Source organism: Saccopteryx bilineata, chromosome 1, assembly GCF_036850765.1.
Source record: "Saccopteryx bilineata isolate mSacBil1 chromosome 1, mSacBil1_pri_phased_curated, whole genome shotgun sequence".
NCBI lineage: Eukaryota > Metazoa > Chordata > Mammalia > Chiroptera > Emballonuridae > Saccopteryx > Saccopteryx bilineata.
In genome coordinates, this window is record NC_089490.1 from 96,611,162 (window position 1) to 96,633,345 (window position 22,184).

At 50.9% G+C, this 22,184-nt stretch overlaps 1 protein-coding gene across 3 annotated transcripts in view; it reads left to right on the plus strand.

Annotated features, from left to right (window-relative positions):
- Positions 1–22,184, plus strand: part of ANO2 (anoctamin 2) — a 348,314-nt gene that overhangs the window by 125,943 nt on the left and 200,187 nt on the right. For all 3 annotated transcript variants that reach the window (XM_066261651.1, XM_066261659.1, XM_066261667.1), the window contains one exon: positions 4,415–4,479. In XM_066261651.1, the coding sequence (XP_066117748.1) occupies positions 4,415–4,479 (65 nt within the window). The remainder of the gene's footprint in view (positions 1–4,414; positions 4,480–22,184) is intronic.

Below are 22,184 nucleotides of genomic sequence, written 5' to 3' on the forward strand. Positions count from 1 at the left end.
AACTCTCTCTCATTGTACCACTAAAGGAAAGACTTAGGTAGTTACTAAAACTTCACACAGGCCATTGCAGGATCTGGGTGTAGAACTGTGTCTGCTCCCATTTGGGTCCACCCTGGCTGCCCATCAGTGCCTGTCTGTTGGCTACAACTGGCATCTTCCTTCTATTGCAGGTGCAGCTCTCTCTAAGGAGCTTGTGGCCTAAGAGAGGGCCACGGATCTCAAAATATCTTGCTGTGCCCTGGCATTGTGAATGGTTTTTACAGTTGGGTTCTAATATATTCTCAAGAAATACTTAAACCAACTGATCCGCTGTCAGATAGGATCCCTAGGGAGCCGGCTTGGCCACTTGTACGTTGTGATCCATCAGATGGGATGGTCCCTGGGGGTTGTTGCTTCCTGCCTCGGAGGTTTGGGGTCAGGCTGACAGGCCTAGAAGTACACTGGGGCCCTGAAATAAGGCAGTGTTCATTGAGAAGGAGCCGCCCACCCTCCCTGATCGGCTCGTAGACTTGGCCAGTTGGTATAGAGGACATGGATTTGCTAAGAGCTTCACTAGAAGATTTTAGACTCTGCAGGTTTAAAGGGATTGTTACAAGTTGCTGTGGTTATCCTGTACTTTCCTCAGACCTCTCTAATCCCCATGGGGCGGAGACTCTAAAGCATGTCCCCCTTCACCCCGACTGCCGGTCTGTTTGGGGAACCTGGGACCTGGGGTTTGGCATGAGCTACTTGGTCTTCATCATGTGTGATTAAATGTTTGCGGAGGTAGGGAAGGGTCTGCAGCACTCTATGCCTCTCCCTGACTCTGCTGCAAGGATGTATGAGCTGCCCTGGTCAGAGTCGCACGGGCATCCGGGCCCCTGACTTCTGCTTTGCAGCCTATGTCTCCTGCAGGAGCTGCCTGATGGTTTCCTCCTCTGTGTCCATCTGGCCTGTTTGCATCAAGCTCAGACAGCTCTCTTGGCTCATCTTCTTCTTTATCTACAGCTATGGAGACAGCTTTGTGCTTAGAGGGTACCACACTGATAAAGGGACTCTGGGAGGGTTCTTACAGCAGGTCTGGGCTCCCAGCAGGGGTAAGGACTATGAGCTTGGCTCCCAGTTTGAGCCTAAGCAACTGGACCATATTGGCTTCATGGAGCATTTTTAGTTTTGCCTCCAGGGAATGGCAGGTAGGTGTTTTCAGGCTCAGATTTTGGCTGGACAGGTGAGTTGCAGAGGAATTTTCTCTAGAGAGCAGAGCCTTTGAGACAGGTAGTGACATCCTGCAGCCCTTAAGGGAGGACTTGCCTGTGTCTTCTGACGCAAGCTAGCCTCCCCTTGGGCCACAAATGATGTCACTGTGACAACCAGGTGCTGGTGAGTTCAGGGTTTGCACTGGGGAGAGAGGATAAAAACCCAGGGCAGTGGGAATGCCCAAGAGAAGGTGGAACAAGAGTTGGAATAATAACAATGAGATTTGCTCTCGTGACACCTGCCGGGAAAGGGTGTTATTAAAACTCATGAATTCAGATCTCTCTCTGCCCGTTATGCACATTGCAGCCCTTTTGTGTGTGTCTGGGTTTCCTACTTTGCCCAAGGTGGTTTCTGTGGGTGCAGTTTGCTGTACTGGGATCTGTGTTGTTTCTGGTTCTAGTTTGTGGTTGTTGGGAGAGATTATGACAATAAAAGCCTGTGGCCACTGAATAGACATGCCATTTCTTTTCCTTCCCTTCCCTCCCTCCCTCCCTCCCTCCCTCTCTCCCTCCCTCCCTCCCTCCCTCCCTCCCTCCCTCTCTTCCTTCCTTCCTTCCTTCCTTCCTTCCTTCCTTCCTTCCTTCCTTCCTTCCTTCCTTCCTTCCTCTCTCTCTCTCTCTTTCTCTCTTCCTCTCTTCCTTTCTTCCTTTCTTCTTTCTTTTGAGAGACAGAGAGAAGGAAAGATGGGGAAAGACAGACAGGAAGGGAGAGAGATAAGAAGTACCAATACTTTGTTGAGGCACCTTAGTTGTTCATTGATTGCTTTCTCATATGTACCTTGACTGGGGTAGGGGGGTCTACAGCAGAGCTAGTGACCCTTTGCTCAAGCCAATGACCATGGGTTCATGTCCATGATCCCATGTTCAAACCAGTGACCCTGCATTCAAGCTGGTGAGCCTGTGCTCAAGCCAGATGAGCCTGTGCTCAAGCTGGTAACCTCGAGGGTTTGAACCTGCATTCTTTGTGTCCCAGGCCAATGCTCTGTGTCATGGCCTGATCAGGCAGGAATGCCAATTCTTATTTCAGTTTTTATGTCCTGTGTTTATAGATTCTTAGGTAAAAAGATTCTTAGGTAAAAACATCAACCCTTAGGCTTCCTGTAGGGTTGATCCTGAATTAGATATTCAAATACCTGATAGGAGTAGCTTTTCCTTGGCAGAATGTCAGCTGAAGTCTGTGTGATATGTAAGGAGATGTGATGTACAAGGAAAATAAAGAACATAAAGTAGCAACTGTGTTAAAAGTCTGTCAGTTGTAGACACATAATTTGATTCTGTGCTATTATCTGTCTAGCATGTAGATGATATCTAACGATGGTTGGTTATCAGATTGCTCATTTACTTGTGGATGACCTGGGAAGTTCACTGGCCAGGTATTTGAAACTAAAATGGGGTTTGCCCTTGGGACTGATGCCCAGGTTTGTCCACGTGTCAGTTCTACTAGAGTTGCTGTGAAACCATCACAAGATGGCGGGTGGGCTGATATGTTTGGTGTGCTGTTTTCTCCCTTATCTTCTAGAAAGTGTTCCACTCTTGTCAAAGTCATCAGTGAGGGACCTTTAAGTCACTGAATCCAATGGTCACTTTTCCATTCTCATCTGACCTGACCCATCAGCAGCGTTTGGCCCAGCTGGTCATGTTTTTTTTCTCACTGAAAACCATCATCCCTTGGCTTCCTAGACACCAAGCACTACTGGCTGTCCTCCACATTCCTGACTGCTCTTCTGTCTCCTTTGCTCTCCTTTCTCATCTCTTTGACCTCTAAACACCGGATCACCAGGCCCAGGCCTCGAACCTCTTCTCTATCTATGCCCCTTCCCGGGAGATTGCATCCAGAGCTTCATGGCTTTACAAATCATCTCTTCTCCAAGAACTCCAAATTGGCATCTCCAGCCTGAACTCTCCTTTAAACTTCAGACTTTTACAGTTAGATACTCACCCAGCATCCCCAGGTGGATGCTAGCCTTTTAAAGGGCACCTCAAATAACCACACCCCAAACTAACTTTTGTTTCTACTGTTCTTGACCTGTTTTTCCCATGGTCTGACCCACTTCAGTAAATAGAATCACCTTTTACTCAATAGCTCACGTCAAGTTCTCTCTCTCTCTCTCTCTTTTATTTTTTTACCCTATATCCAGTCCAACAGTAGATCTTACTGACTGTACCTTTAAAAAATATATAAGCAGAATCAACCACTTCTCACTGCTTCTCCTATGACCTTCATGGTTCACGCTACTGTCAACTCTTCCCTGGACCATTAAAATAGTCCCCCTACTTCTATGTTAGCCCTCAATCTCTTCTCCCCCAGTGGCCAGAGTGAGCTGTCTACCGTCTAACTCAGGTCACTCCCCCCTCACTGCTGCAAACCCCCTAATGACTTCTTCAAAGTCCAAAGATTTGAGCATTGCCTATAAGCCTCTGAACAGCCTCCCCAGTACTCTCTGACATGGTCTCCCATTATTCTCCCCATGCTCCACCCCAGCCATATGCTTCCCCAGTCTTCTCCAGGACATGTCACACGCACTATATTTCAGGGTCTTTGCCCAGGAAGAGTGTCCTTCTGCCTAGAACACTCCCCCACATTCTTCAGGTCTAAGCTCAAATGTCACCTCTTCAGAGAGGCCTTCTCTTGTCATCTTATCTAAAATAGCATCAACCCCACTCCCCTCTTTCATATTCTACTCCCTCACCTTGATTTATTTTTATTCATGGCATTTATGGGTCTTATACGTTTATATTATTATATTTGTCTCTACACACCAGGCTGTAAACTCCATGACAACAAGGATCCCGTGTCTGGACCGGGTCTGGCACATAGATGATGATCAATAAATACTTATTCAATGAGTGCACATGTGAATGCCAGGACTCATTTCACTGGACTAAGCGAAACAAGGGAGTAAAGAAGGAAGGGTTAGTTGTAACCTAGGAGTGTTATAAAGGTCACCTTAATTATTTGGGGAAAAAGTCAGCTTCTGTAGTCTCCTGGCTTTGGACATTCCCCTTGCAATGTCTCATGAGAATTTTCCTAGAAGCTCGAGTCAGGAAATTCAGTTTTGACTTCATCCATTAGGATGGCTTTGTGTATGTGGAGGAGTAAAATCTAGACTTGCTCGAATAGACAGAGGTGAACAGTTGCTCCCCATTTTCTAACCTGTTTTCCTATTTTTCTTGCTTAGCTGCTGTATCAAGAATGGGCACGCTATGGGGCGTTTTATAAGTTTCAACCTATCGACCTCATCAGGTAAGACATGGGAGGAGATTCTCTGGAAGACTCTAGAGATGCAAGTCCTGGGTTATCTCTCAGCCCTCTTGGCCCTGGCAGACTGTTGGTCAAGCAGAGGGATCCGCTTTGCTAGATTGTATCATTTCCCTGCTGTGTCTTATGGATGGGGAAGCAGCTCAGGGACAGAGAGGAGAATGGGGGCTGCGCAGAGCGGCAGGTCATGTAGATTGACACACTGTGACTTGCATCTTGAGGTCCTTCTGCACTACAGTCTCTCTTTCCCTGCCTGCTCTTTTATGTGTATGTGTGTGTGTGAAGGGGTAACTGGAGTGATAGCTCTTAATATTGCCCTTAAAATTTGTCTTAGAAAAGGATCTGGTTGAAGCAGACCCTTGGGTTATGCCCGAGTGACCACAGTGTTGACCGAGAGAAAGGAAGACCTGGAAAATCCCATGAGAAATAGCAGGCTGGCCTGAGAGGGAATTTAGACATTTTTGGCTTCTCCAAATTAGAAGGGAAGAGAGACTGGGCCCCGGCATCCCTTCCCTCAGTGCTGTCCCGAAAATGATGTCTTTTACCTCGAGAATTTCCCCAGCTTCTGTAGAACATTGGTAAACAGTTCTTTTCCAGAACTTACCAGAATGCAGTTAGTCTTGACTAGCATAAAATGGGATGAGGGCTCTAGAAACGCAAGGAGTTCTTAGAGTTCAGCTTCTTTCCCAGCGGGGACTTCCGGGGAGGCAACACTGTCAGGTGGGAAAGCACTGGGTGAGAGTCTGGAGACGGGTTCTTGGTCAGGCCTGGCCCCCAGGGGCTCGATGTTTCTTTGGGCAAGTCACGGTCCCTCTTTGGTCTTCAGGATCCTAGTTGTCTTAAATTGGGAGGCTGAACTGAGGGATCTGTAAGGAAATTTGACAGAGTGTGCTTATTTGGAAAAGATGGCTCTTGGCCCATGCCTGAAATAATAGACTCATGGCCACAGCACCCCTGTGGCTCTTCTAGTGAACTAATTAATCAGCACACAAACGCAGAGAGTGTTGCTGGCGGATTGTCCCAGGCCAGGACTGGGAGAAGGGCAGCAGCCAGAAGGATTGAGTCCAGAGGGAGGATTTCCAGCTTCTTCTTGGAAGAAGAAAGCAGCCCGGGGGCCACAGTTTGGGCAGGTTCACCTCCCACACAGAGACTGAGAGCCCTCCCAGGGAACTGGGAGCTTGGTTGGCCACATCTCTTGACAACAGGTGTCGGTTCCAGCTGACGGCCGTTAACCGCAGCGCTCTGGTCAGGAGGCAGGGTCACTGGGTGCCTGTGGCCGAGGCTCCCTCACCCAGAGCCTCCCAGGCCCTGGCGGCCTTTATGAGGCACCGGCCACCTAGACTGTTCTCTGGGCCACACCAAGGCTGCTTCCTCCGTGCTTTGATCTTCTCTTGCATCTCAAGTGGCCACCCACTCTGTCGCCTGTTTTCTCCAACTACTGACTTGTTTTTTTAAAAAATATGATTAAAAAAAAATTCCCCTTACCAGAGAGCCCTGTCTTTCCCCTAGAGTCTTCAGGTGACTGGCCGCCAGCTAAGTGGGAAATGGCTCCAATGTGCACTTAGTTTCGGCCACCAAAGCAGCCTCACCTGCAGGGAGAGAATTGTCCTTGGAGCGAAGCCCTGCTCTGGGGCCTGGCGGTGGCTGAGCACAGAGAGCTCAGGTCTGTCTAGACAGGGCACGGTGCGCTGCGGAGCTGGGGGCCAGCCCCGCTCCATGGGTCAGGCGGCCAGGGCGTTCCCACACTCCGGGACAGGCGAGGCCAGCGGCTTGGCCAGGAGGAGATGGCTGCAGCCCCAGGTACCTCTCAGAGACTGGCTGGAGGGAAGGGACACTGGGTGTATGTGGGGGGAGTTGTTTACCCAGTGATCTAAGGAACTTTCTGACCTCATGGGGCTTGCTGGAAAGGGAGAGACAGTAGTGGGGAGGGAAGAAAGGAGGGTGGCTTTGGGGGCAAAGCTGGGTTAGCGGAGACAGGGAAGCCACGAGGCAGCTGGAGCGCTTGTAAAGTGGAGAACAGCTCCCCACACTCAGCAGCTCCCTAGTCAGCAGGAGCCACCCTAAATTCATTCCACATTCTCCTCTGAAGATCCCAGCTCACTTCCTCTGTGTCTGTCAAAGTCTCCTCTTCCCGCCCCTCCCCGCCCTCTCTCTCACGTCCCACTCCCTGGCTGCTTTGTCAGCGTCATTCCCGCTCTCTTCCATCCTTTCTCCATCTTTCCTGCCCCCACTCGGCGGGACTGCGCGGTCTGCCTTCCTTGAACCGCCGCCAGCCCCGCACGGTGCCGGGGCTGCTCCATCACTGCTTCCTCCTGTGAGTTGTACCCTCTGTGTGCCTCACGTAGAGATCGCGCCCCTGGGGTCTGTGTTGAAGGATGGACAGAAGCAGGGGAGTCTGACACAAGCTGAGTTATGATTCCTACGAAGGCCTGGCGGAGGTGTTTCCCACCTCTTTCCCTGGGCACACGGCCTCTGTTTTAGTGCTGAGCTTCTACTCCCCCAGTGGAACCCCGGGGCTCCCCCACGCCCATCCTCTGGAACATTCTAAAGTACGAGGGTGTTCCGTGGGGAGGGGAGATGTGTCTGTGTTTCGAAAACCCCAGGACTAGGTGCACTTGAGACTGGGGGTCAGAAGCTCCTTTCCCACGTGGGGAGAGGGGCAGAGGGAGGCCGGACACCTGCAGCCCTCACCTGCCTCCTCCCGCTGCACCTTCTGGTGTGCCCAGCAGGCCGCACTGTAAGACTGCCTGTGTCTCTCCAGCCCAGCAGGGCTCTCCACCTCTGCTCTGAAAACCTCTGGGCCTGCAGGCCGGAGCTGAGTGTGTGTGTGTGTGTGTGTGTGTGTGTGTGTGTGTGTGTGTGTGTGAGAGAGAGAGAGAGAGAGTTGCCTGGAAAGGTCCCCAGGAATGTAGCCAGCAGGGACCCACTCACAGAAAATTCTTCCGGGAGCATCCAGCCTGCAGCACTGGTGCCCTGGCAGAGGCGCCGTGTGTGACTAAGACAGTGGGAGACAGGATGTCTCAGCTGGGGGGGACGGCCCCTCTGGTCCTTCAGCAGCCCTACAAGGTCTTGTCGCCAGGGGAGTCGATTTCTGCTTGCACTGCTCTGGGTTAACACCCCAACATCCCAGGAGGGAAACAGCCTTTATTTTCGGGGGGACCTCGGGGCCTGGGGCCTTGTGGGCTTGTACAGGTGTGATCCGGAATTCGTCAGGAACATGACCTGTGTTTTCACTAACAGTAATGTCTGCTCACGGGCCTATTTTCTCAGCTCGGAAGTTTTGATGTGGATGAGACAAAACAGACTTGAAACATCTGAGTTTGATTTAGCTCCTAACTCTACTTTGCTGAAGTCGATGTACTAAGTGTATTTTTCAGCATCTGCCTTTGCCTGCCTACGACAGCACAGGGAAGAGAGGGGTCCAGAGGCTGCTAGGCTCGGGGGGATTACAGCCCATTGGCTTGGGGATGCACCCAGGGGCTCGTTCCTGGGTGGTGTGCAGTGCACTGAATCAGGATGCCAGCCTGGAGAGGGGCAAACAGCCGTCACCCATCATTCCCATCTCTGTCAAGGATGCCCCCTTCGTGAGTGAGGTTTCCTAAAAATCAGTCAGTCCCTTGCCATGCAACTTGTCCAGGTGGCAGCTCTGGAGTTCTCTTAGAAATGTTCTGGCGTGAGCTTTGAGGTCTGAATACTTCCACAACAACCTGAGACTGATGTCTATGGGGTCATACCATCTCAAAAACCTTTGGGCATCATCTGTGGACAGCAAGAGTGGCATGTGCCCCCCTTGGGACGTGTCCCTACCATTTTAGACTCCCAGCCCTCTCCAGCTCCACCCATAGGGGCCCATCCAGAACCTTGGCATCATGGGACTGGGCTTTCCCCCCTCCTCCTGCAAGGCAGATGACCTTGTTCTTGCCAGAGTCCCCCAGGATGTCCACGAGAAGGCTGTGTCTCTGGGCCCACCTACTTGTACCCTCCTAAAATGTGACCCATCCAATCGCCTCAGGAGGGAGGCAGAGGGAGCCACATTCTTTCTTAGGAGGCTTCTCAGCAGAACCAGGCGGGTTTGGGGGAGGGACTGTAGAGGAAACAATGTTAATCAACCTGTGATTAATTATTTCCCGAGCTCTGCTGCCTCCTCCTTGATCCTTCCCTGGGATTTATAAAAGCCATTCAGCTCAATGCAATAAATATTTATTGATGCTTATAGTGAGCAAACCTCTGTGCTCGGAAACAGGGGTGGGGCAGCAATAAATAAGGTAAAGTTTGTGCCCTATGGATCTATCAGTTATGTAGGAGGATGGACATGTGCAAGATTGGATGAAGGGAGGGCTTTTTAAGGTCTAGGATATAAATATATACAGAATAGATAGTATGGGATGACAGATGACGAGTAATTGCTACCAGCAGAAAAAGGGAAGACTTCCTGGAAGAGGTGGCACTTGAATTAGAAATGTTGCTTTCTGAAAGACTGCGGTTAAATGATCAGAATGTGTCTTCATTGCCAGCCTGGGCTTCCCTGTGTGTAGATTTCTTATTTATCTGGATATTGATGGCCAGAAATCATGCTGACCCAAAGCCTGATCTTTCCTGACTGTTGATTGGAAGTGGTAAGATAAAAAACTTGACTTGCAAGTATATTCTGTGTCAGCCTGGTCCATGTGGCTTGATCTGCCCTATAAGTCAGCAGGGAATGCAGGGTCGGAAGGAGGTGGGCTGGATCCACGTGAGTAGGAGAACGAGATGTGAAGTGTGGGACTGACACCTTGGTATTTACACAGGCCTCAGCAGTTGAAGTGTTGGATTTAGCTGGGAAGTATTTTTCAGGCTGGAAAGAAGTATCTTATGGCCCTGAGGATTATTTTTCTTTTATCTCTGAAGGTGAGAAAAGCAGACAGTAGCTAGTTCAGGCAAGGGGGAAACAAGGATAACAATGTTCTGCACTGTTAGGTTCTGGCCCATTTTACAGACCGGAAAATAAGTCAGGCTGTTTATTAAATCTAGCCATGAAGAGGCTCTAGCCTACTCTCCTTTGTCTCTCTTCCCGCACTGAGCGTCACTCCTTTCTAGTGTGACCCCTTCCTCCCACTCCTGCCGGGCCTGGTCAGTGGACACGGAGCAGGAATACGGTGCTCTTAGCTCCAGTCTGAGACTGCACCCTAAGGCCATCTTTGTCTTCTCAGGGTGATCTCCCAAGGCTCAGAACACCTTTCCATAGGTGGCGGCTCCTGTGAGATCAAACTTCTAATCTCCCTTCCTGTAGTATCCGCCACATGTTACAAATGGGGGATCCCAAGACCCCAGGAGGCTGCACGTGTTCCCTGTGGCCACCCAGAATTCCACAGACAGAGCAGGGAAGGGAAGAGTTACCTGGCTCATTGCTTCCTTGACTCGCTTCTGTCTCCTCCTAGTTCCCAAGGAGGATCAGAAACTGATATTAGTCTGAAAATATAGGGCAAGTTTTATATTTTGTATCCCCTTGGCCCTCATGGGCAATAAAATCCCCAGTTACCCAGGTCCCTGGGATGAAACCTTAGCATCGCAGAGGCAGAATGTGCTTAGAGGTCAGCCACCTCCGTGCCCAGCCCTGGGATGAAGAAATTAAGACTTCCTCCACAGAGTATTTATTTAGCAAATGTTCAGCCTTTGCCGGACTTTTCTTATAGTAGGGAGCAGCCTCGGGCGGCATGTGTGTATGTTGCACATTCCTAGCCACTAGAAAGGATCCTAGAGTCAGAACAAGGACGCTGCTGACCTCCCTCATTTTGTTCCAGTTTTGCTCCCTGGAGCTCTGGGAATGAAAGTATCCTGTCATGTAGGCCAGTCCTTTAATTATTTGAAAATAGCTATTGTGACAGTAACAGTTCTCATATACCCAAGCTTTCTTTCGTCTGCACAAAACACTCCTGGATCTGTCTGCTTGATGTCCTCATGTGACATGGGCTCTTCAAACAACGTCCTCATCATGGTCATCATCTTTGGGGCTCACTGGTCTGGGAAGCTCAGAGCAGGGTCCTTCCACACACCTCACCTGGTGTACTTAAGCCAACACGTAGTTTGCAGTGACCATATATGAGATGCTGGTGCTGGGAGGATAGAGATGAATTAAGCATGACCACATTTTCAAGGAGCTTAAGTTCAAAGTCAAATCTACAAGCTTACAGATGACCACTGGGCTTTTCTGGAATATGAAGGGACAAATTGGATGAAGAAAATTTTCAGAAAAGTAACTGGGAGGCTGTAGAAAAACGGCATATGGAAAAGATCATGGGGGAAGTTGGCCCCCTTAAACTAGTCATCTGTGATGATGGGCTCAGGGGTATCAGCTCTGCCTTAAGCAAAGACTGTTGGGGGCAGCCGCAACTCTTTCTAGAAACATTCATGTAATGTATTGCAATACCCACAGACCCTGGAAATTCTCAGAAAACATTTTAGGATCTACCAAAATATGTTCAACTCAGGACACCACGCTGAAATGAAAGCTCAGCCAGGCCGGGAATATTTCAGCGGAGGAAATGTATTGTGAACAAAAATTTGGAGAGACTTGCCTATGAAGACAGACTTAAACGAATGAGCTCTCTACTCCAAGAAGAAAGTGGAGAAGGCGTGAGGCCGGTACTTACTAAAAGATGGATAGAGTGACTGTGCACGTGTTTATCAAATCCTGAGGAACTTGCCTGGGGACATCCCTTCAGGCTGGAAACCGTGGGCTGAGAATTAGAACTGTTTCAGTTCTAGCTTTGTTTCCAATTGATGTAACGTCTGAATAAGCCATTCTCTCTTGAGCCTCAGTTTCCTCCGCCATGAAATTGGAATCTCACACCTGTCCTACCTGCCACATGATATTAGTGCGATGATTATGGAAAAAACGTGGCACAGATGCTGCGGTGGTGGATGTCAGTTTGGTTACTTAATTATTTATCGGCTCCCTGGAGAAAAATTATAATATCCCCCAAAGTAGCAGAATTTTATATAGCTCTTTAGCTCAAGAATTTTGACAAATATTATATAGTCACAAGGTTATGTTTTTGTTGCAAATCAACGCACTGTAACTAAGCACTTGGTGGGTATGAGCACTGCGCCTCCCAGCGAACCTGCAGAATGGGCGCTCTTACTTCCATGTAGGGATGGGAAATACTGAACTCGGTGAGATGAGGTGCTTCCCAAAGCCGAGAGCAGCCCATCTGGGATTCAAACCCAGCCCTGTCTGACTCTAGAAACTGATTTTTCTCTTGTGCCATGTGGCTGAAGGTGACACTGAGCTCCATCCAGCTGGATGTCAAGCCAGCTGGGTTTCTAGTGTTAATCCCTTTAATTAGCAGCTTCTGAGGGGAAACTGGTGTGGTCTGGCTGGTAGCAGAGCGGACTGACCCCAGTCGACCCCTGCTCTACCGCGGGGCCTTCACTGTGAGCATTCCTCTGTGTTTCGCAGGAGTGACGTGTCACTCTTGGGGCCTGCTGAGCTGGATAAAATTGTTTGTGCCTCTGCTAAGTGACCCCAGAATGCTGTGTTTTCTATTTCTCTCTTCTATTTTTTTATAGTCTTTTGTTTTTCTGACCTCTTCTATGTTGTCTGGTTGTCAGCTGTCACTTCTTGCTTTTGTCAACTGAGCAGTTTCCTTCCTGACCCCAGTTTGTGCTACTTGGTTTCAGTTGCAGGGTCAGCCACCAGATGCCTGAGCTGGTTAGCCCTGTGCACCGGGCTGGACTCTTCCACAGCCTGTCCCGCAGTCCAGCTCCCGTTAGGAGGAGGGTTATGCGGAGGGTCTGTCTTTGTTGTGGAAACGTCTTCTTTTTGTTTCCTAGTGAGAGAGACATGGTGTTTCTGAAGCTCAAGAGGCCTCAGAGATGGAACCAGAGTGAGTGCAGAGCAGGTGCCTTTGCTGGAAGGGGCTGCATTTTGTTCTGACTTATTTTGGGAGGCCACGGGGAACCCAGACTATCAAAGGTGCTGCTTACGGTAGAGCTCAGAGTCTGTAAACAGTGCAGAGTGGGTCCCTACACCAAGGGCCCACTGAATGAAGAGCTTTGTCTGGGATGTGGCGTCAAAGCCAAACGAAGAAGGAGAGCAGGACACTGGGAGTGTGATTATGGGGCATAAATATCACTTGTTGGGGAGGTCACAGGCTGGAAAGGGGCCCCTGACGAGGAAATGCACAGAGCTGTACATAGAAGGGCAAGGTCACAGGGGAAGGCTTTGAGGGACAAGTGAGACTATGGGATCTGTGAGTTTTGAGTAGATAGTGGAGATTGGAAGGAGAGAAGAAACATGGTTGGGAGCTTTGCAAGATCCGCGTTAGGGCTGAGAAGAGAACACAAGGCTACGGGAAGAGGCTGGAGGAGATATTGGAGACAGTGTGGGGTAGAAGGTCTAGACAGAGGGATCCGGACAATGGGAACAAAAGGAGATGCGGTCAAGCGGCTTCCCTGGAATTTAGGCAGGTGGCAAAACAAAGCTTGCTAGGGTTTCAGGACTTATGGACACCAGCTGTGAGGTGAGAGAGGACACATCAGGGTTCATTTTTGCACTCATCGTCTCTCTTGGAAAAGTATGAGCAAGTCCTTCTGCCCCTTTGGACCTGGTGTGGGTTCCTGTCCCTGGCAGAGAGAGTTAGAATCTTAGCGTCTTCTCCACTAAACTTCTGAGCTGGTGATGGCAGGTGCAGTCCTGTCTGTGGGCGTCGAGAACTTGAGGTGCAGCTGAGGGACAGATCTTGCCCTGGCAGGAGGGAGGGGACTAGCATGTGGATGAGGAGTTACCATGGACACGGCCCAACTGTTTGATCCCAATAGCCACTGTTTCACCACGTGTCTCTGGAACCTCCAAGCTCCCCGTTTCTGCTAATGATATTCCCCTGAGTGATGCTCTCCACCCACACCACATGGGTATGTAACCAACATAAACACAAAACATCTTAACACATTGAATAACATTGGCGGAACACACGGTTACAACAACAGCCGCAAGATAGCTACGTTTAATTAGCCCTGTACGCCCAGGCTTTTTGCGCAAACACATGCCTCTGCTTTAGAAACGGAAAACCACAGCATTTTGTGGGTCTGAAAGTCACAGACATAAGAGGAAAAAAACCAACAACATGAAACTTCAAAATCCTTGCCTGGGAGACTGTTGTCCTCCAGTACTTCCTTGGGATTATCTCAAGGTATTCAAAGACGGGTAGTTGGGTAACTGCCAAGCATTGCTGTCTGCTCCTGGCAGAATGGTTGGCTGGGGCATGCAGGGGTGGTGCTCAGCCTGAGTCACCCAGCCCATCAAAGGGACTCAGGAAACCCTCCTTGAGGGCTCAGGCCTCAAGGTTTTTGGCTTGGCCTCCTTGGTTTCTTTCATAGAATCTGTATTCAACTAAACACAGTCAAGAGAGACAAAGAGGAGATTGAGGACTGGGATTTTGAAACTCTTATTTGGGCATTTTAGCTTGGAGGGAGGTAAGAACAATGGCTTGGTTTCCAGCTGTTATCAGTTCTAACAAAACGGCAGCATGTTTTTAGGCTATTCTGCCCCATCTTCAGCCTTTGGGCAGAAAGGCAAGCTGCTCAGCAGAGAGAAGTGACCCAGCCACAGGCTGCAGTGCCTCTGTGTCCCGGTCAGGGGCCTTCAGCTTCCTGGAAGCCCCACCTGATGCGTCTTGTGGATTGTTCTTGCTGGGGTTTATTTCTTTTCACTTTTGCTCACTCGCTGTGCTTACCCCATGGTCCGTTTCCCCATTCCATCACATTCTGTAAATTCACATCCCCCTTTTAATATACTTGCTCTTTGGAGGTTTGACATCTATTGGTGGTGAGGTTAAGCCTTGCTCTGATCCAGCAGCCAGCCAGAAGCATTTTTATGGGGGCAATGTGAAAGAAATAGAAGAAAGAACCCCAAACTCCATCCAGTTTTGAGGAGAAGACTCAATGTCCTAGAAAGATTTTAAAGAACATATAACTCAGCTCAATTTAATGCAGCATACTTATTGAGTACCTTGTCTGTGTCAGGCGCTATTTTAGGAACTGCAGTTAAAATGATGAAAAAGGTAGATATTGGACTAACCTTGGATGATTAAATAATTTATCATCTAACCTGGGACACTTCTGAGAGTGAAAATGAGCACATTAATAATTATGGTAAGTGTACTGGTCAGCTGTTGTCACAATAATGCTGCATGACAAATCACCCCAAAGTCAACAGGTTACAACAGTCATTGAATTTTCTTGCCCTTGTGTCTGTAGGTTGAGTGGAAAAGCTCTCCTTCAGGCTGAGGGTTGGCTGGGCTTTGCTACAGGCCTCAGATTGGGTTCAGGTCTTCCTAGGTCTGCTCACTCCGCTGGGCTCAGAAGCTACCCAGGCATGTTCCTTTCATGGTCAATCATAAAAGCACAAGGAAAGGAATGGAAACACAGTGCCTTCTAAGGCATCACTGCCATCACATCTGCTAGCATTCTATTGTCCAAAGTAGTCACATGGCCAAGCACAAAAACATGTTGTTGGAAAGTGTACTCTTTCTTAAAGGGAGGGGAATTACTGTCTGCTGAACACCAATCAAACCATGAGTATAAACCGGAACCATACTAGCTGCATCTGTGGTCCACCCTAGTCTGATCTCAGGAAGTTTATGATTTAGCGGAAAAGACAGATAATGTGCAGTCAATTGTAAGTGTGACATGGGTTACAGCAGGGAATGTGGGGTGTAATGAGAATACAGATATAGGAGCATCCAACCTCGTTGGGAGAAGCCTGCCCTGAGGAAGTGACATTTGAACTAAGAATTGATGCATGAGTGAATGTAAAGAAGAACCAGGCAAAGAAGAACCAGGCAAAGATGAGTGGAATGGTGACAACCGCTGACATTACATGGTGTGTCCTGTGTGCCAGACACTGTGTAAGCCCTTTGCATTTGCTAACTCACAACAACCCTCGGAGGCAGATACTATTATCCTCATTTTACAGTAGAGGAATTGAGACACAAAGTGGTTGGTAAGTCACACAAGATCCCACGGCTAGTAAGAGGCAAGATTTGAGCTTTTAGGTCCAACTCCGGAGTTGTTGGTTCTCTTCACCACTGTGTGTATTGCCCTGTTACTGGAGGAGGGGGCCTGGGTGCTGCGGCCTTAGGTCTGGGGGTCATGAAGGGGACAGGCTGGGCGAAGCAGGACCAGGTGCTGGAGGACTTCGGACTTTGACCTAAGGAAAGGAGTATGTCTAGAGGTTTTGGCGTATGTGGGTGCATGTGTGTGGGCAGCACTGAACATGATCTGTTGGCTTTTACTTTTAAAGGACCTGAGGCTTTTCTGTGGGGGTGCTCGAAAGGACCTGAGACTGTACATTCTGTGCCAAATAGGATGGAGGTGTGAGGTGGGGAGTCTGGGGAGAACCACTTTTCCTTCTGGATGTCCTCTCTCCTTCTGAGAGCAGTTGTGGGCATTCTAGGTAGCATGTCTCTTTTCTTATCCTCACGCTTCCATGTCCTAATGAACCCACAAGTCTCACTAGATCAGTGGTTCTCAACCTGTGGGTCGCGACCCCGGCGGGGGTCGAACGACCAAAATACAGGGGTCGCCTAAAGCCATTGGAAATACATATTTTATTTAAAAATGTATTGTATAATAAATACCCACAGGTTGAGAACCGCTGCACTAGATTGTCATCAGTGAGAGGGAACCATCTCTCCCTGTTCACTGGTGGCGGATGTCTTAGTGGGCATGAAGGTGGCCATTGCTAACACAGTGCTTCCCCCACATTCACTGTGAACCAGTGTCACCATGCTCTTTGTGTGCACGATCTGGTTGAATCCTCACGGTAACCCCGTGAAACTGGCACAATCACTGTCCCCATTTTCAAGATGAGGACAGAGAGTAGATAAGTTGTTACTCGCTTGGAATCTCAGGCTGTATCACTTTAGAGCCCATTATCTTAACCACTTTACTATACTTTGAGGGAAGAAAATTGTGTTGTTGAGACACGTGAGCTGCTTCCTAAAGGGGGCCCAAAGCAGGTGGTGGGGTTTAGTGAACAGATGTCATTCAGATGGGGTAGTGAAGGCACTACCTGTTTTAGAATAAAACAGATCTGATTCCTTAAGGGAATGTTGCCAAAGGTCATGGGGACTTAAGAATTTTAGATTTGGGGGTCTTGAAAACCACCCCTTCATTTTATAAAAAAGGAACCAAATCTTCTGACAGAACTAACAAGTCAGAGGGACAGAAGCATTATGTCTGAGTCCACTTCTAAATAAAAAATCTTTAATCCGTGCCGCTGTAACCCACTAACATTTAATGTGAGCTGGGAGGCAGCAGGATGTGTGGGATGGGAGGTGGCGGACGACGCTCTGGGCTGGTTGACTTATCTGCTGCCTTCCTCACCTAACAATAAGAGGATTGGACCAGGTGATCCATGATATCCCTCCCAAGGTCAGCTTTCTCGGCTCTATAGGATAGATTCAAACCTGAAGGCACTCTGGGGGCAAGGCCCAAGTTTTCACCGGGAGGCCAGTTGACTATGGATTGGAACCCAGGAACCTCAATTCCAGACTTTGTGTGTTCAACTCACCACCAACAGGGACACCCCTGTCACCATCCTATCCCCCCCCATATTGGCTTTTTCTTTTGCTCTTTCCCTTCCTGAGTACCCCCCTATCTGTTTTCTTTAGCTTCTTTGGCTTTGATCACATCTGGAGCATTTTGTAGTTGATGAGTGTGTGTTTTCCTGTTGGGACACATGGTGTATATCAGAGGCACTTCAGAATGTCTGGACAAGTGGAAAAGTCTGCGTGGCATCTCAGGGGCCTCTGGCCTGGAGACTGGGTGGCAGCTGCATGGCAGGGACTTGGCATGAAGACAGCTGGCTCTCAGGGAAGGCCTGGAGACCCAGCCTGGGGACTGGTGCTCCAAACCTCTTAGAATGGCCCTGGTGGGGTTGGTGCATGGGAATTGTGAGTGTACATTTGTGTGCACATGTATATATGTGCACACATGTGTAAGAGGACTGGGAGGGCCCCTCTGCCTTGTTGCCATGGTATGCTACCCTCAGGGCTTTGCTCTCAGTGGTAACTGGGGGTCTTATCTGCACATCTGTACAGTAATAAACCAATAGTGTGTCCCTTATAGGTAGACAATGGGGGATAAATGTGACATGAGGCAGAGTGATGCTCTGCCTGTTAAAGGTGACGATAATTTCCATGAGCCAACCAGCAGGACCAGTGAACAGCGAGGATGGATGAGACACAATGTGAGCTTCCCTAGTGAGTGAGCTGGGAGCATGCCCAGCCCTGTGTCCCTCGATCAGAAATCTCTTTGCTCTCTGTTCCTCTCCCCCTCCCCCACCTCACCTCTTTCTGCCACCATGTTGGCCTTTAACCCTCAGAGTCCAGGGCGGAAGCAGGAGGGTGTTGACCTGATTCTATGTAGGTGAAGATGCTTTCGGCAGGAAGAATGGTGGTGGTAGAAGCAGACAGACTCTGTGAGAGGGATTCTGAAGGGCTGAGGTCACACTTGCCCTACTTTATTTTCTTTCTCCTTTTTCTGGGTAGAAGGGGAGAGGGTGTTGTGCCCAGCCACTCTGTTCACCGTTCATTTGGAGCCTGAGTCCCGACAAGGCGTTTCAGAGCTCATCACAGCCCCCTGAGGCTGTCTACACAGCCCTTCCTCACCCTCCTGGGGTCTGGGGTGTTACCTGCAGGTTCCCCAGCTGTGTGCCTCTTCCTCCTAACCCCTCTGGTCCCCTGAACTCTCTCCTTCAGCCTCCTCCAGGAACCCTCAGGCTTTATTCTTTCCCTCCCATTGCCTTTCCTTATCCATCCATCTCAGCTCCTCTATATCTGTTTACTCCTCTTGATGTCTTCCAGACTCGGGGGCCAGTTACCCCATCTGGGCCTGCTGAAGGTGATCTCGGAAAGTGATAGAAGTATTTATAGGCCCCGGGAAGCGTGATGCTGGGAAATGCCACACAGAGTTTAGCCTGGACGGTTGTTTATGCTCTTGGAACCCCAACAGAGAACAGCCCCATCTATTCATGCTTCAGAAGTAACGGGCAGATGCCCTTGAATACAGGGTTAGGAACGTAAACAACTGATGGGTCATAGACTTCAAGCAGGGAACAAACTTGGCAGGAGAGGGGCCTGGCGAGGGTTGGCAGGGGATGGATTTTCCAACTGATGCTTTTCCAGGATGCTTCTCCACTGTGTGGCTTCCCAGCATCGGAGCACCTCTCTTGGCCAGTGCATCTGGAGTGTGGCTCCTTCTTGGTTGTGAGGCAGTTGTGAGAGGAGAAAGGAGAAATTTCCTAGTGTTTCTTCCAGGTAACTTGTCTTGCTCAGGGAAGGGATTTAGACAGAGGGTGGAGAGCCCAGTGAATGGCCTGGGGATCACTTAGGGATCTGACATTTAGATTCCCACTGTGAGGCCCAGGAGCTGAGCCCTAGCCCGAGCAGGGTGCCTGGTGAGGGCTCAGCTCGCAGCCTCTCCCATGCAGTGACTTGCCCATTGGTTCACTCCACAATCAAAACACTTGATGACTCAACAAGCACCAACACTGTGGCAGGAACCATCCCAGGCAATGGTGATAAAACCATCCTGCCCCGCAAGGAGCTTATTGACAACGTGGAGAGAAGATAAAGAAGCACATACCTATGGATAGATCGGTGATGAATGCTTAGACAGGGTGTGTGCAGGGAGCTCCAGGAGGGACGGAAGAGGAGCTCCTGAATCCTCAGAGGAGACCTTCTGGAAGACGCAGTGACTGCTCTGAGTTCTGAATAAAGACTTGATGTTGGATGGGCGTGGGAGAGGGGGATAGGCATTCCAGGCACAGAGAACAGCATGAATTAAGGCTTGCGGTGGTGAAAACAGCACCATTATTTGAGTTTGCAAGGAGCTGAGTATGGCTAGGGTGAAGACTATTTCTGGGGGGTAAGGTGGGACAGAGGACAGAAAAGGTAGGCAGATATCAGATCATGGAGCCGATCTTAAATACTTAGCCTAAGTGACCTGGAAGAATTTTAAGTATGAACTGGTAAGATCAAACTTAAAGAAAGTTTTTGGAGGGACAGAAAAAATTCCCCTGACTACTTTTCTAAAACATATGTCCTAACTAGGACAAAGCAAAGCCCTGTGGAAGTGGGGCATTGCTTTGGTCTCTGGTGGGAAAGTGGGTGCCATCCATGCTGGGAGAGAGGGTGCCATGGCGGGGGAGAGGGTGCCATGGCAGGAGAGGGGGTGCCATGGCAGGAGAGGGGGTGCCATGCTGGGAGAGGGGGTGCCATGACGGGAGAGGGGGTGCCATGCTGAGAGAGAGGGTGCCATGGCGGGGGAGAGGGTGCCATGCTGGGAGAGAGGTTGCCATGGTGGGAGAGAGGGTGCCATGCTGGGAGAGAGGGTGCCATGACGGGAGAGGGGGTGCCATGCTGAGAGAGAGGGTGCCATGGCGGGGGAGAGGGTGCCATGGCGGGGGAGAGGGTGCCATGGCGGGAGAGAGGGTGCCATGCTGGGAGAGAGGTTGCCATGCTGGGAGAGAGGGTGCCATGACGGGAGAGGGGGTGCCATGCTGGGAGAGGGGGTGCCATGGCGGGAGAGAGGGTGCCATGCTGGGAGAGAGGGTGCCATGGTGGGGGAGAGGGTGCTATGCTGGGAGAGAGGGTGCCATGCTGGGAGAGAGGGTGCCATGGCGGGGGAGAGGGTACCATGGCGGGGGAGAGGGTGCTATGCTGGGAGAGAGGGTGCCATGCTGGGAGAGAGGGTGCCATGACGGGAGAGAGGGTGCCATGGCGGGGGAGGGGGTGCGATGCTGGGAGAGGGGGTGCCATGACGGGAGAGGGGGTGCCAGAGGGTGCCATGCTGAGAGAGAGGGTGCCATGGCGGGAGAGAGGGTGCCATGGCGGGGGAGAGGATGCCATGGTGGGGGAGAGGATGCCATGGCGGGAGAGGGGGTGCCATGCTGAGAGAGAGGGTGCCATGGCGGGGGAGAGGATGCCATGGCGGGAGAGGGGGTGCCATGGCGGGAGAGGAGGTGCCATGACGGGAGAGGGGGTGCCATGCTGGGAGAGAGGGTGCCATGGCGGGAGAGAGGGTGCCATGCTGGGAGAGAGGGTGCCATGACGGGAGAGGGGGTGCCATGGCGGGAGAGAGGGTACTATGGCGGGGGAGAGGGTGCCATGCTGGGAGAAAGGTTGCCATGCTGGGAGAGAGGGTGCCATGCTGGGAGAGGGAGTGCCATGCTGGGAGAGGGGGTGCCATGGCGGGAGAGAGGGTGCTATGCTGGGAGAGAGGGTGCCATGGCGGGAGAGAGGGTGCCATGGCGGGAGAGAGGGTGCCATGGCGGGAGAGAGGGTGCTATGCTGGGAGAGAGGGTGCCATGCTGGGAGAGAGGGTGCCATGGCGGGAGAGAGGGTGCCATGGCGGGGGAGAGGGTGCTTGGTGGGAGAGAGGGTGACATGCTGGGAGAGAGGGTGCCATGCTGGGAGAGAGGGTGCCATGACGGGAGAGGGGGTGCCATGGCGGGAGAGAGGGTGCCATGCTGGGAGAGAGGTTGCCATGCTGGGAGAGAGGGTGCCATGACGGGAGAGGGGGTGCCATGGCGGGAGAGAGGGTACCATGGCGGGGGAGAGGGTGCCATGCTGGGAGAGAGGGTGCCATGACGGGAGAGGGGGTGCCATGGCGGGAGAGAGGGTACCATGGCGGGGGAGAGGGTGCCATGCTGGGAGAGAGGGTGCCATGACGGGAGAGGGGGTGCCATGGCGGGAGAGAGGGTACCATGGCGGGGGAGACGGTGCCATGCTGGGAGAGAGGTTGCCATGCTGGGAGAGAGGGTGCCATGCTGGGAGAGAGAGTGCCATGCTGGGAGAGGGGGTGCCATGGCGGGAGAGAGGGTGCTATGCTGGGAGAGAGGGTGCCATGGCGGGAGAGAGGGTGCCATGGCGGGAGAGAGGGTGCCATGGCGGGAGAGAGGGTGCTATGCTGGGAGAGAGGGTGCCATGCTGGGAGAGAGGGTGCCATGGCGGGAGAGAGGGTGCCATGGCGGGAGAGAGGGTGCCATGGCGGGAGAGAGGGTGCCATGGTGGGAGGAGAAGCAGAGCTTCTCGGGCTACTGGGTCATCTCCCCTGAACAAAGTTTCTCTGGGTCCTTGTAAAAGGAGACTTCAGAAGAGGAGACTGAAGTTCAGGGAAAACTGAGTTGTAGCCCAAGACCGCACAGCAAATTAGCAGGGGAGCTGGGGCTGCAGATGAAAGCCAAATAAGAGTCATGACCCACAGCCTTGCTTTAGGGGGCCCTGTCTTCCCCATTGTCAACGTGATCTGTTACGATGGAAATGAGTGGCAGCAGTTTGCCTGGGAACATATATGCAGAATCCACTCAGACTGCACATGCACCAGCACTCTGGCATTTCTCCACAATGCTTCCTACGAGGGGATTTATTTGCACTTCATCTCCTTCCATTCTCTGTTCCCCTGTGGGCAGAGATTAAGAGGAACAGAGGCAGCACTGACTGGCCAGCATCAGTCAATGGGGCTGTATCATGGGGCCTAGTCACTAGTGCTGGGTCCTTAAGAATAGGAGGCGTGCTTATCAGATTTTTCATTGGTGCACATCTGGATAAAGTAGTTACCCCGAAAGATAACAGAACCAAGATTCAAAATGTTCTGGACAAGCAGGAACCCTGAGCCAAAACCAGCAATGTGAAATTTAATAGTGC